General features: G+C 36.9%; 1 protein-coding gene across 1 annotated transcript in view; it reads right to left on the reverse strand.

The window, feature by feature from the left end:
• The window catches only part of SVEP1 (sushi, von Willebrand factor type A, EGF and pentraxin domain containing 1), a 182,274-nt gene that overhangs the window by 66,092 nt on the left and 100,439 nt on the right, over nt 1-15,743 (reverse strand). The window contains exons 17-24 of the mRNA XM_065878472.1: nt 14,482-14,643; nt 13,024-13,185; nt 7,710-7,871; nt 6,927-7,018; nt 5,779-5,875; nt 4,075-4,188; nt 2,708-2,821; nt 1,706-1,907 (exon numbers count right to left, since the gene is read on the reverse strand). Of these exons, the coding sequence (XP_065734544.1) occupies nt 1,706-1,907; nt 2,708-2,821; nt 4,075-4,188; nt 5,779-5,875; nt 6,927-7,018; nt 7,710-7,871; nt 13,024-13,185; nt 14,482-14,643 (1,105 nt within the window). The remainder of the gene's footprint in view (nt 1-1,705; nt 1,908-2,707; nt 2,822-4,074; nt 4,189-5,778; nt 5,876-6,926; nt 7,019-7,709; nt 7,872-13,023; nt 13,186-14,481; nt 14,644-15,743) is intronic.

The following is a 15,743-nucleotide window of genomic DNA, read 5'->3' on the forward strand; positions in this document are numbered from 1 at the left end:
CATAAAGTCTGAATGAGAAAGATATAAACCAACTTCAGGACAGTGATTACTATTGGGGAAGAAGAGAAATATGTGTGGGTGTTGTGCATGTGTGTGTGTGTGTATGTATGCATATTTGGAGGGACTCCAAATCTATCTTTAGAATTTGATTTTTTAAACACGAAAGATATAAATCAAATATGGCAGAAGGCTAAGGTTTGATAATTACTGTGATGAGTGCATGACTTTTGTTATTCTTTGTAATTTTCTGTATGTCTGAAATATTTTTAATTAAAAAGGAACTGCCCAATAAATGTAGTGAATATTGTTAACCAGCATGTTTATATGGGGACCTCTTTGATATTGGCAATAATATGAATAAATGGTATTTGGGGGTTTAAAAGAAAATCTCCGTTGGAATTGGCGTGCATCTTTATGGAGTTCTGTGTAGTTGAGGGTAAATCTATTTTGGCTGGAATTTCACTCATCTTTACATGTACATGTGTGATATCATTATGGCAGTTCAATATCTTTGTCTATGAAACAGATTCACTTTGGTGGCAACTAACATTCCTTTTGAATTAGGAGGGTTTACCTTCACCTTTCCTCTAGTTAGGATTTAGACAAATTTGGTATTCATCAATTGTTTTGGACCCTGGGGAGAGTTTGGAACTCTTGCTGTTCATTTGGAAATTCTCATTGCCTATGGTTAGGGGCTGTATGCCAGAAGATATAAAAAAGCCCACGAAAAGATGATGCTACCCTGCTAAGACCTCATTTCCATATTAAGAGTGAAAGTCTCACTGGGAGAACTGGCTTCCTATTTCTTCCAGATAGTATCCTAGCTCTGTTAGGGGACGGTAATGGAAGGGGGCTGAACCGGAAAAGTACTGGGAAATGTTGCAACTGGGGTAGAATTCTTTGTTTTTTTTTTTGCTTTTAACTTTTGAAAACTTACAGAACCAGTTGCTTGTTGAGGGCAATAAAGTTTCCTAAAATTTTGCAAGCAAGACCAGTCTGTCTTTTGCACTGCAGAAGCCACAGATCCTGCAAGAGGAAGGGGATGGAATAGGGCAGACTTGATAGTAATAAAAAAAAAAAGTGTTGGTTTTCAAACTGTTTTCTACTGGCACCCTAAGAGCTGCCTCAGGAAGACAAAGTCTTTCTCCCCACAAACACTACTATTTTCAACCCCAAAAGCTTAGCTTTTATTGTTTTATTTGTTTACACTCAGATTTCTCCTGAAACAAGGGTTACTAAACTAAAAAAAAAAGTTTGAAAACCATGGTTACAGAATGTAGAATGGCGCTGTGACAGTAGAATTGCACAATTCCTATTTTAGCTAGTGGGAAACCTCCAGCTAAAATATAAAACATTTAAAACTGGGTGTTATACAGTGTCTCTGCATTTGCTTCTGAATAAATGTGCTTCCCTTCATCTTTTATGACTTCCCAAGTATAGAACAGTGGTTTCCAAGTCTGGCTGTGCATCAGAATCACCGGGGAACTTAAAACATACAGGTTGTCTATTTTAAAACTATAGACTTTACCCAAGACTTAGGAAATCAGAACATCAGGTGGTAGGCTGAATCTACCATAGCTTATCCTTGGGCTAGGATTTGGGAAGGGCTGACTTGGAATTCAAAGTAATACTCTGGAAAGACTGCAGAATGGCTGAACAGTTAAGATAATAAAAATAGTGAAAGGAGCCAGACTTAGTCTTTTACCTGAAGCTATTGGCACCGTCCTTGCAGGTAGCTCCATTTTTGCACGGTTGGCTGAAACACTCATCCATGTTGATTTCACACCGGTTGCCCAAAAATCCAGGCGGGCACTTGCACAAGAAGCCCCCAAGCTGATCTTCACAGACTGCATTATTTAAGCATGGGCTTGACTGGCATTCATTGACTTCCGTTTCACAGTGTAGGCCTGGGGATGGATGAGGACGAGAAGGAGCCCACATGTTAACCCTTTGGGAAAACTGGGATCAAGGTGCTGACTCCTTAGGGCATGCTGCTTCTAAAGGACGGGAATGGAGGCTGCAGAGCCACTGGCCTACCAAACTGGTTTCACAGCCATTCTTCAACAAGCTCTGGCTTTTCTACATCATTTTAGGACTGTGTTTTTGAAAATCTGCTCTTTCAATCTTACCTCTTTCTGAAACGAACATTAGCAATGAATATCTAATTGAGACAATGTTAAAAAATGGAACTAGCAAATTTAGTTCAAAACGTTCCTCTGTTTCTTTGACCTTGCCTCTTTCCTTCACTGATCATTTTCTGTTTTGGACTTCTTCTTTATCAGTTAAGTGTAGATAGACAGATATTTTAACTCTATTATATAGCATCCATTCACAATATGATTTTATATAATTTAACTCCAGTTCCTTCTTGAGTGCTTGTCTTAGCATATCAACTCATGTCTTCTTTCTCTCTTTCTGTCTCTATATACACATATATATACACACACATGTACAGGAACATATTAGTTTTCTGAACTGTTTTAGAGTAAATTGTAGAAATGATGCCCTTTTACCCCTAAATACTTCAGTGTGAATTTCCTCAAAAATAAGGACTCTCTCTTATGAAATCACAGCACACTTGTAAAATCAGAAAATTAATATTAACTTATATAATATTACATATATATATATGTAATGTTCGTAAATGTAATGATTTCTGGGGCTTTACAGAACTCTGTGACAACTAGGAAGAATGGAAACATCTTACCCATGTATCCTTTCACACACGTGCAGCGATAACCAGCTAAGCCATCAACGCAAGTTCCTTTATTTGAACAAGGACTGGAGCTACACTCATTTATGTTTTCTTCACAGAGTTGACCTGCAAAGAATCACAGAATATTTGAGCTGGAGAAAACTGAAAGGAATTTAAGACTAATCGGTTTTCCAGCAAGTTGTTCAAGCGTAAGAGCAAAACGATTGGAAACCACGGCTAACATGTTTGTGAAAAATTTTGCTCTTTGCCAAATACAAGTATTTGCTGAATAATATTCCAATATATGTTATATATATGATATCTATCTATCTATCTATATGTATGTATGTATGTATGTATGTATCTACCTACCTACCTACCTATCTCACATTTTCTTTATCCATTCATCCCTTGATTTATACTTAGCTTGTTTCCATATCTTGGCCGTTGGCTATTGTGAATAATGTTGCAATGAACGTGAAAATACAGATATCTCTTTGAGATAGTGATTTCATTTCCTTTGGATGCATACCCAGATGAGGGATTGCTGGATTGTATGGTAATTCTATTTTTAATTTTTTGAGGAACCTCCATGCTGTTTTCCATAATGGCTGCACCAATTTACATTCCCACCAACAGTTCACAATGGTCCCCTTTTCTCCATGTCCTTGCCAGCACTGTTATCTCTTATCTCTCTTAATTTTTAATTAATTTTTATTGGAGTATAGTTGATTTACAATGTTGTGTAAGTTTCTACTGTACAGCAAAGTGAATCAGTTATACATATATCCACTCTTTTTAGATTCTATTCCCATATACGTCATTACAGAGTATTGAGTAGAGTTCCCTGTGCTATACAGTAGGTCCTTATTAGTTATTTATTTTAAATATAGTAGTGTTTATATGTCAATCCCAATCTCCCAATTTATCCCTCCCCCTCCTTTTCCTTTTGGTAACCGTTTGTTTTCTACATCTGTGACTCTATTTCTGTTTTGTAAATAGGTTCATTTGTGCCATATTTTTTAGATCCCACATATAAGCAATATCCTATGATATCTGTCTTTCTCTTTCTGACTCACTTCACTTAGTACAATAATCTCTAGGTCTATCCATGTCGCTGCAAATAACATTACTTCATTCTTTTTCATGGCTGAGTAATATTCCATTTTGTGTGTGTGTGTGTGTGTGTGTGTGTGTGTGTGTGTGTGTGTGTGTGTGTGTGTGTGTACACACCCCCACACACACATCTTCTTTATCCATTCCTCCGTCGATGGACATTTATCTTTTGGTAATAGTCATTCTAACAGGTGTGAGGTGGTAACTCATTATTTTAAGGATTCCAGGGTTAATCTTCTAAGAACGAGAAACTTTCCCCTTACCTGTGTAACCAGATGGGCATTCACAAATGAACTCCCCAACTTGGTCTTTACAAATTCCATTGTTGTAGCATGGCAGTGAGCTGCATTCATCAATGTCTGTTTCACATTTTAAGCCTAAAATGCAAACCAGACACTGAAGGTCAATCAAAGAGCGGATTAACAGAAACAGAACCATGATCATTTAAAGATAATTATCCCAATAATCTGAATTTATGTGGAGTGGTGGTGGTGAAGGAAAGGGCAATATTTGTTAAGAGCTACCATCGAGTTAAGTATTTAATGAAGTATTTACCTCTCTCTAAACAGCTTTAAGATATCCTTATAAGGATACATAAAAGATAGCAAAAGATCCTAAGTTAGAAGTAGAGGGGGAAAAAGGGAAATCTGGAAGCATAAAATAGAGCCAGGAATTAGTTTAATTCCAAAGTGAAAAATACAGTCATATATACTTGCTACCAAGGCCACTTGGCGGAGGAGGGGTGGCGGGACTAAATCCTGCCAGATCTCAGCTCATATGTCAGGTATCCTAGAATGGGGTGCATCTTCCCATAGGGTGCACACAGGCTTTCTATGGGCTAGCTCTGCCGAAACCCAGGTTCTTCTGCACCAGGGGGTCTCAAAGTGTGGTCCCCGGACCAACAATATCAGTAATCCCCTGGGAATGTGACAGAAATGCAAATTCTCACAACTTCCCTAGACCTACTGAATCAGAAATTCTGGGATTGGGCTCCAGCAATCTGTGTTTTAAGAAGTCCTCCAGATGATTCTGACGCACGTCAAAATTTGAGAATCATTGTCCTATATTATGCTTTTCTCAACCACCTCTCATTTATAAAATTCTAGGACAAGTTCATTATTTCTTGTGGAATGTTGGGACAAAAATTTTTATAGGAATTGAAACACACACACATGCACATATGCACATGTTGAAATAAGTGGAATGACAACATTCTGTATTTTGTTTTCCAACTTCTCTTTTGCTTATCTTGTGGTGAATTATTTAAATACCACTTTCTCATTAAAAACACTTCATGTTGGCGGCATAAAACTCGAAAAAAAATGTAAAAACTGCATTTCTGGAAGAAAACAGGAAATTATTTTAAATAAACTGCAATTTTTAAGATATAGTTCATTTCTCCTCAAAAATTATATTTCTGGACTGAGCTGGAATTTGAACCAAACTGCAAGAAAACATAATTCTTACATAATTCCTACATAATCAAGTTCAAAGCCACGCTGTTTTTCTAAGCACAGCTTCCAGAAAGAAAGAAAGCTACAAATCATGGCCATTCATGAGAACTTCCATTCATGTGAAGCAAATGAGAGAAACTGGAGTTTGTTTAAAAATGTTTATGCTGGACAATCTGTTCTATGTTGAGTGTCATGCACTTAATTTGTGTTAGAATGCAACCTTGGACACGGCCTCTGGAACCGTATCCCAATTTAAATCGTGAGTTATGATGTGACTTTTCATAGAGAAGATGATTCTTTATTCTTCCCCCAAAACGTGCAAAGAAAACTGTCATTCGTAAGATACGTATGCTTTTTTCACTTATTGGTTTGTCTTGTTCAACCAAACTTTTGTGCAATTATACAGTCTAATGTATCTTATGGTGTTTATTTTTAATGTTTCAAAGTTTGATACTGCAAGTCACAATGATACTGTATGAAAAACACATGAAAATTTGCATTCCTCTGTGTTACCTGTATATCCAGTTGGACAGAGACACACATAACCACGCCCAAGTTGTTGGCAGGTTCCACCATTGTGGCAGGGGTTTAAGAAACATTCATGGAAAACCTACCAGTGGCAGAAAAGAAATTTATCAGAGACAAAACACTATTTGTTTCAAAGCAATTCTGAGTAGGGAGCTAGAAGGTTTACATCAGGTTTCGGTTTCCAGGTGAGTCCAGCTGGACAGCTGCCTGCATAACGCTGGGACCTGCCATATATGGGCACAAATGCTATATATTATTCTTGTGTGATGTTCTGATAAACCCAGGCAGTGTTGCTAAATGCTGGCTCCATTTAAGGCATTTTGAAAAGTATACTAAGGACAGGCCCCAACCCAGACCAGCTAAATCAGGAATCTGTGCAAGTGGTATCTGTGCATCATTTTTAAAAGTAAGCCAGTGGATTCTAATATGTCTGTGTCCATTACACGCAGTTTCAAACATGACTTATGAAGCCGTTATAAGTGAGTATGTTTGGATGTAGGAAGTTAAAATAAGAAATATAACTTCATTATCCTCCTTAAAAATACTTAAAGCCAAGGAATTTATTATGACATTGGGCAAGGTGCATTCAGAGTAATGGCTGAATCACCCAAAATAATTATTCTTAACTAGTCTTCAAAAAAATAAATGGAAAAGTTTTATGAGTTATGTTTCTTATTTTTTAAAAAACCCACAACTTACTCCAATAAATGATTTTTATTTTTGCTGGCAAAAAATTTACATAACTTTCATGAAAGTTGAGTAACTCTTCCTGCTAATCGGAAAAGGCCTTTGGTTAATCCAAACGCCCTTACTCAAATGATGGGTTATGCTCATGGTACATGGTACATGTTAATTATTAGCAAATCAAAAGACTCCCCACATCTACAATTCTCTGTGCCAGACATCGCTGGGAAAAATTCCCATTTCTGGTACTTAGAACTTCTAATGCTGCATTTTTGGAAAGTTCATTTCATAAGTCATAAGCAAATGTAATTATTCATTGATAATATTCATGAGTCTTGATCAGGTGAAGTTTCAACTCTGGTAGTTTTCCTCTGTGGGACATGTATAATGACAAATTGTTTTCCAAGAATTCCATTAGAGAAAATTTTATGAATATAAAATGGACTTGCCTGACTGCTGACTTCATACTTCTTTTTGATATGTCCAGGAGAAGCAACGGGCACTATACTTTCCTCTGCTGCTGAGAAAGTTGAACTAAAACCTAATAAAATTATGGGAAAACAAGTGAAAAACATATTTGTGTGTAGTAGATATTACCAATAAATAGACTCTGTTTATTTTTTTTTTCTTTTTTAAAAACTGAAGTATAGTTGTTTTACTGCTCATTTCTGCTGTACAGCAAAGTGATTCAGTTATACAAATACATACATTCTTTTTAAAAATTCTTTTCCATTATGGTTTATCATAGGATATTGAATATAGTTCCCTGTGCTATACAGTAGGGCCTTGTTTATCCATTCTATATATAACAGCTTACATCTGTTAATCCCAGCTTCCCACTCCACCCCTCCTCCAAAAGCCCCTCCCCCTTGGCAACCACAAGTCTGTTCTCTAGGAGCAGACTCTATTTAAATACCATAGTCAAGATTCTGATTCTCAGAGTGGGCAAAGCCACATATATTTTGTTTCAGTAATATAAAGAGAGCACAGAGATGGACTGAATTATGTCATTAAATTCTAGACTTTTAGAAATTTGGAATTTATCAAGTTCGACACTCCCAAAATAAGAATCTCTGAGTCACTGTCATCAAAAAGACCTTCAAAAGGATAGTTTAACACATCCAGACACCCAAAGGCACTGAAAATAGTAATATTCAGAATTGAAGCTACCGCAGAGATAAACAAAAGTCTCCAACACAGGGTTACATGAGAAATGAAGTATATCATCTTACTGGAACAATCTGTGATGGATCTGGCACCAGTGATGGTTGTAGTTCCATAAAAGGGACAAGATAAGCAGAAGGACTTCCCTGGATTGGGTTGGTAGTAGTCTCGAGGACATGGATAACAGGGCATTAACCCAGAACGAGAGAACTCTCCTACTGGACAAGGCACTGCAAAAGTAAGAACAAATCATTTGTGCTTCATAGTAGTATACCCTACCTCTAAAAGAAGCTTTGGTTATAAGAAAGCTGTCGCATTGCTAATATTTTCCCTTGCACGTACTTAATACCCAGACCATTTTATCACCTAGATAAATGTATTGTTGTTTCCTTCCCATCTTTAACAACACACAGCAACTCAGGAAAAATCAGAATTGGCCATATAATATTGTGTTATGATTTTTCCACTTAACTTTATATCATAAGCAAATCATTCCCCAAATCATTAAGTAACATGGTGTTTAACAAATGAAAACTGTTTAACAAATGAAAACTCATTGGCAGACCATAATCGATCTCACATTTCCTCTCCTATTGAACACTTAGCTTGTTTCTACTAGTTTGCTATTATAAATAATGCTGACATGAAATTTTCTCTATAAATTTTTTAATATAGCTCTGATTATTTCCTTGGGATAATACTTGACTTTGAGTAGTTGAGTAGTTAGAGCTAAAGATATGACAATTTAAAGCCAGAAATATGTCATGCCCAAATGTTTAAATAATGTAATTTACAGTCCCATTGGCAGCGTATGAAATCACCCTTCTCACTGCATGCTCAGCCTTCAAAATGATTATTTAATTTTTTCCTACTTGAAGGTAAAAATGGAATCACGCTGTTATTTTAATTTGCATTTTGATGATAAATGAAGTTGCGCTTTTTACGTTTACCAGAAATTTTTATTTCCCCTGTAGAGTTGTCTATTATTTATTGGGGGTCTTTTATTTTTAAAACTTTTAATGTCATTTTGGGTTAGACATGCTTTTCGTAAACAACATGCAGTTGAATATTATCTTTTAACCAAATTGGAAATTCTCTTGCCAAGATTTGGTGGAATATAAGAAAACAGCCCCAAACATAAATTTTGGTTACATTTGGCAGAAGGATAGTGGGGTAGAGTACCCATGATTAAATCCTTGGGTTGGGGTTTTAGACGGTGATCCATAGACAAATTCAGGTGGAGTGTGTGAACTGGAGTCATTTGGGTGAGCCCTAAAACCATTATGAACTGAGAAAACTACTAAAACTATTAAGACTTGTCTGCATAAAATTAAGTATAGAAGACAGGACACAGGGAAACAGCTACTCAGGATATCAGCGTACTTATCATTTAGGTTTTGGATTCTTGATAATAAAAATTAGTATAGCAGAAATAATTACCAATATGGTTGAAAAATTTAGAGATACACTTGAGGCTCAAGGGAGCATGATACTTCAAGTGATGGCATCTCTTTTTTATTGGTATGACAATAAACATTAAGTAAATGACAACACATCTGTCATAATCTCAAGACGCTTTGATCAAACTTCTTAAGCAAAAAGAGCCAGGCAAATCTCTTGTAAAAGAGCTCTTTTACGTACCCAACTGACAAAACGTAGGGAGTCGAATCAAGAGATGGCAGAAGATAACATAGATATTAATGCATATTTAGAAAAAAAAATTTCTGGCGGCTACATTTGCTATATTCAAGAAGAGCTTTAAACTACAAGTATCTTTGTTTCACCAAGAATAAAATAATCTACTCTGTTACTAGATGTAGAGAGGGCTTTGCACAAACATATTATAAACCTATAGGAGTTTAAAATGGGTTTTCTGATTCCCAAGTTTCCAAAAATGATTGTCTATTTGGAAAAGGTACCTTCCAAATAGCTAATTAGTCAATTGGAAGCATAAATCTTCCACTGATAAAAGTATACATTTTCTGTTTGAGAGGATATCTATGAGTGTGCATGATATGCTAGAAATATAAATGCTGCCACTTAAACCCAAGATGCTATAATGAATTAAACTGTTTTTTTTCCATATAACTTTTTTCAGTAAAATCTTAAAAAGAAGAAAAAGAAATCTTAAAAAGAAAAAAAGACTGTGCCCCTAAAAACTGACAGAATTATACTGTCAGTTGTAGCACATAATTATACTATAATTGTCAAAAATTATACTAAGATATAATAATAATAAAATCTTAAGATTAAAAATAAGCCAATTAGCATCTCAAAATAGCAAACATGGTGTTGTGATGTCTGTACTTTGCTTTTTGACCTAGAAAGTGTAAAATAAACTTTCATGTGGAAATTAGTTTAAATTACATTCCAAGGGCAGACAGTTGTCATCACAAATATACTTTCCAAGAGTGAATAATCAGCATTTAATATATAATTTATATATGCAGTACATATATATAAAAATATATATACACACACATATATGAATGTATATACATAATAATAGCACTATCTAGTACACAGTACAGTATTAAATACACATGCATACACACATGACACAGTTCCTAATGGACTAATGTCATAAGAAAAGATGTGAGAAAGTTTCATTTTGAACCTTGGCCAGAGAAACTGTGGTTTCTAAATCAAGACAAATGGAACAAAACTCTTCTCACCTCTTCTACTGTAGAGAAAGAGGAAAAAAGTATTCAAATATGCCAAAAGTGATATCAAAATAGAATTAAAAATAAAGCACTGAAATGACCAGGGAAAAATGTAACCTCACATGTCTGTCCCCTGATAGTATAAAGGAATAAATACAGCCTTGGAGCCATTGGTTTCCTGTGACAAAGCCAAAAGTCAAAGCCTCTTATTCTGAGCCTCCTTTTAACTTCATCCTACAGGGTTGGGCTAAGAAGTGTTATCATCCTGTACCACAAATAATCTTTCCTTCTATTGGAAACAACACCGTCACCAAAAACTCATTTGTGGGATTAATTATTTTGATAAAAATCATTTTTAAAAAATGGAAAATTTCAGGCTCTTTTGTAACCAAGACTATTTAGTATCCTAATAAGTGACAATCGGTGAAATGTATAAAGAATGTTACATTATGCTAACATAGTAATATACTTAAAGATAACTGCTGTATTTATTAATGATATTTTCAGTTCAACAGGCCAAAGGAGGCAAAAAGTGATATGTCAGCAAAAAATAAGATAAACTGTACAACATGCCCATAAAACATAAATCAGTACAGAAAGAGAAAAGAGGAGAAGGAGAGAAAGAAAGAAGGGGAGGGGGAGAGAGTGACAGAAAAGGGGTTGGCTGAAAACTAAGGAAAATATATAAGGGACTGTTTTAGAACTCACACACATTTAAATTTAAAGTAAAAGTAAAATGGTGTTTATCCAGCACCGCAAGGGAAAGTGTCATTACCAAATATTACCAGTTCCTACTCAGGACAAGTAGACTGTGGTTAAACATATGCTAGAAATATTAGGAGAAATGGAACAGTTACCAGAAGTTTAGAGATTTCCTGGGAATTATAATTACTTAATTGCAGTAATTTGCTATTAAAAAACCTCAAGGCTTATTTGGAAAGTTAAAGGAAAAATTTTGTCAACTATGAACTTGTTTCATTGTAAAAATCTAGTTGCTTTTGTGGTTGGAAGGAAGGAAGGAGAGAGGGAGGGAGGGAGAGAGGGAGACAGACAGAGAGAGGGGATTTTTTCCTGCAGACTTTCTTCCATAGTTAGCTTGTATACTGACAAAATAATAGTCTTTGGCAGATCTCTTTCAACCATAATGTGAGGTTTTCTTTGACTTTTAATTAAAAAAAAAATCCACAGCTGGTATTACACAACACACATGGTTTCTGAGTTTCAAATAGGTCCTAGTCAAATTCTCTTCTCATCAGTGAAACATTAGGTTGGTGAACACTGCCCTCCCAATTCCTCTGGTCTAAGAGGCTTTCATCTACTGTGAAATTCTCAGAGTCAACCCGATGGAGCATATAAAACCTATAACTCACAGCATGTATTTCCTGTAGCACTTAAGTTATGAGGACTCCCAGGATGCAATGCTGGACACGCCCCCATCCCCTCCCTACCACCACACTCAAAGCATCTGTTTTCTGGGACTCTCAGCCTCTAAGTGGATGCAGATGTATGTATGATTGGGGTGCAATGAGGATGGGATGTGTGTGTGTGTAGCTTGAGGGAATGGGGAACCAGCAGACTGGCTTCTTAAAAACATCACTCAGTAAGGGAAGAGTTTAAACTTTCAGATTGCCATAGACCTTAGGTTTTTCAGTAAGGGTATAAAGAATGGGGAGGACTCACAATTTTTTAAAAAGTCATCTTTTAGCCAGGCATGCTTGTTCTGTTCCCAGTGATGTAGCAGAGAGAGGCCAACAAATTTTTATTTTTTGCAAAGTTCCACTGCAATTGCAAAGTCATTGCAGTTTATGGGAGTTTCTGGCAATAGGCTGACCTTGACTGTCAGACCTAGTTTCACTGTCATTCTAAGTTTTCACCTTTTGCTTTTGTTTATGGCTTCCAGTTTTTTCACTGCTGGAAAACTGTACTTGGTAGGGATGTTAGAACTATTTGAAAAATAGAACTCTAATCTTTATATTTCTGTTTAAACCAGTTGTTCTCAATGTGTGGTCCCTGGACCAACCAGAATCAGCATCACTTGAGAACTAGTTAGAAATGCAAATTCTCAGGCCCCACACCTGACCTGCTGAATTAAAAACTCTGGGGCTGGGGCCCAGCAATCTATGTTTTAACAAACCCTCCATGGTGACATTTGAGAACCAAAATTAGTCATACTTTAGAATCACCTGGGGGAACTTCAGAAGAAAACCAGAAAACTTAAATCAGAATATCTGGGGGGGCAGAGACTGGGTTTCAGTATTTTAAAAATACTGATGTAAATGTGCAATGATTCTAGTATGCAGCCAGAGTGGATAATCACTCATGAAGATCTTCAAACTGTAGGGAATGAACGTTACAATTCAGAGGTTGTATTTTTAGAGTTTCAAGGAATGTTAGCCAAGACCTCATTTTATACCCAAGGAATCTAAGTTCCTAGTTGAGATGTATTTCTATCATATCATGTGGCCACATGGTTACAAATGTTGAGGGCTGGGACCAAGTCTTGTGCTTCTTGTGTGTTCCTAACGGTACCAGCACGGTGTTTATATTATGGGTGTTTACATTTAAGTATTGACTGGCCAAATAGAAGGAAACTCTCTATGAAGAGACGGTTATTTACATTCTTTGCATGCAGTAGACATATGGTTTTGCTAAAAAGATTCCACTCCTCCATGCGTAGAACCTAGGAGGCTTGAAAAAAAAGTGATGTCTAAGACTTAACCTCCACAAGCAGAAATGTCCACGGCTCCTCTCTTCACTGTTGAAGTATTTTCTGGACATACGAGGCATCCCCGGGAACCAAACGCTGGCTGATAGCTGCCCAGTGGACAAGATTCGCAGGTCTCAAGCCCATTTGATGAGTAGGTGCCTTGTTTACACTGAGCTAAAATGAAAAATGTAACGTGGTTAATAACGATGACATCAGCTATACAAAATTAGCACTGTGTACAATAGGATTTTCCACATTTTAATTTACTCAGGATAGAATGAGGGTCACGAAGAACTCCAAGCATACATGTCATATTTTAGACTCCCCGTACTTCCGTATATTAAGTCTTAGGCTCATTTCCGGTTACTTGTATTATGATGTAGCACGGTGTTTGACACATAGAAAATGTCGACAAAGAGTTTTTGGGTGAAGTTAGAAATCTGCACCTCAGAAAGGCACACTCATAAGATCAAACTGTTACGGGGAAGCTTGTTTTTGTACAAGTTCTCAGCTTATACACTGTTCCCTTGAGTGACTGAAAACCCCCGAATGAGCTAGAGTCTCATGACTATGCTGGCACCTTTTTTCCCTCTAAATAAGAACTGGCCCTCTTACCTCCTCCTGCCTGCAGACACCATTTCATTTGAGGGTTGGCAGAGAGGAAGTAAAAGTAGTCTTAGCATCAGGCCCAGAGAGGTTAATTAAGCAACTTTCCCAAACTCATAGCAATGGTTTTGTAGTAGAGCGGGCTTAGGACCAGATTCCCCAATTCCCAGTGCACTGTCCTTTCCTCCTGCCCTTCTCCTCCGGATGACTCTCATTTTCAGCGCTGCTAACATTTTTAGTGCATTTGCAATCACCTAGCGCTGCTCTCAAGTTTACGTGTCATGAAGTACCCACACCTGCATTGGCAACAATAGGCAAGGAGGAACAATTCTGCAATTCCTTCTTTTAGGTGTGTCTTACTGTAACTTTAAATGTGAAAGAAAATGTTTCCATCGGGAATGTTCATTGAGAATAACAGTAACAATATTTTGAAAGGACTGGATATTTTAGTAGCAAGAATAGGTGCATATGGGTCTGTAGTTATTCCTTTCCAAGTAGAGTGAATCTCATCATACCAATATTATTCTAACAAAAAGCAGCCTACTGCTTGCTAAGAGCCATGAAAGTCCTTTCCACCAATTAAAGTGAGATTCACTAAAACACCCAGGTTCATTGATGAATGTGGATTCGAGTTCTTGACAGTGGAGTTTGACTTAGAGCAATGGACTGTTGCAAAAGGAAAGATAAATGGACTTCTCTAAAGTGAGGGAAACATTCAGGTAACAGTTTGCAATTAAAAGAAAGAAAAAATCAATTAATGAAATTGCTTTTGGTAATGCTCATATTTCATCCTATTTGCCATTGAGATTTTACAACTGGAAACAAAATTTAGGCTTCTGGTCAAAATGAGCTCTAAGCCCCTACCTTTACATTCTGAGCTACTTCTTGAATGGAGATATTCAGTGTAAGTTCCAGTTGGACAGGGTTTGCACTCAAGCTGCCCTTCTTCATCTTGATAGGAGCCCATCAAGCAGCTTTCACAGACAGAATTCTCCAGAGAATAGTAGGTTCCCAAAGGGCAATTGACTGAAGAGAAAACAAGCAGGAAACACTGAATATAGCATGGAATGTGCTTTTTCCCTAAGGCATGAGAGTAATAAAGCCTGCTTCCAGATACTATTGTTTATGGGTTAAATTTTACTGCCAGAGGCTTACTCACATGATAAACCTTCCAGAAATGTATTCCTCTAAACCAACAGTAGACTCTTTTTTTTTTTTTTTTGAGAAAATGCAAATTCTTGTTGACCAAGCTTAGTGTTTATATGATGGCGGCTTTGAAGTGTGGGTTAAAGTTCTAATAAACAAGATTATTCTGGAAACACACAGTTCATGGAAGAAGAGGATAAAACAATGAATGTTTAGGTTAATTTAGGGCTTCGAGATATGAAAAATGATTTCATAGCTGTTCTTCTGAATGGTTTCCCTTATGAAATTGAGTGTCCATTATAGCATTATTTCTAGAAATAAAAACAGGCAAAGGTGGTGAGCCTAAAAAAAGTGAGTTAAGTCGACCCTTGTCTCTGATTGCAGGAATTACTGCCCACTGAAGGCAAGTCTGAGGCATCCTCAGACCCAAAGGCTCTGAGGAAACAGGCCAATTTTAGAACCTTCCTTCCTTGAAGATTTGGTCTACTATTTGGACGCCTGGAGTGCAGAATTTCTGAGACCAAAGTGGGATGTTAAATTCACTGAAAGGCTGCTATCGAAGTTAGTATTTTTATAGAGAGGACACTTGAAAGAATCACTTGGGTGATTCTGAGGTGTTAAGGTATGTAAGAATTACCTGGCAACTTATTACATTTCAGATTCCAATACCCTAACCCCAAGGGGTCAGATGCATCCGTTTTGGGATGGGGCCTTAATCAAGCTGCATTTTGAAAGCACTTCAGGGTATGCTGACACAGGTAGTCTGAAGACCACAGGGAGAAATGCAAAATGCTGGCCAAGGCAATTCCTGATTTTCACTCACAGGTTGAGAAAGAAACAAGAGGAGGCTGGGAAAGACAACGTTAATTTTCTTTTGATGGACTGCGTTTATCACACTGTGAAAAACTCAACTGAGCTCTGGGAATAGCAGTAAGAACTGTTGAGGAAGGTTTTCCGACCAGGACACAAGAGCCCCAACC

This window comes from Phocoena phocoena, chromosome 6, assembly GCF_963924675.1.
Source record: "Phocoena phocoena chromosome 6, mPhoPho1.1, whole genome shotgun sequence".
Lineage (NCBI taxonomy): Eukaryota > Metazoa > Chordata > Mammalia > Artiodactyla > Phocoenidae > Phocoena > Phocoena phocoena.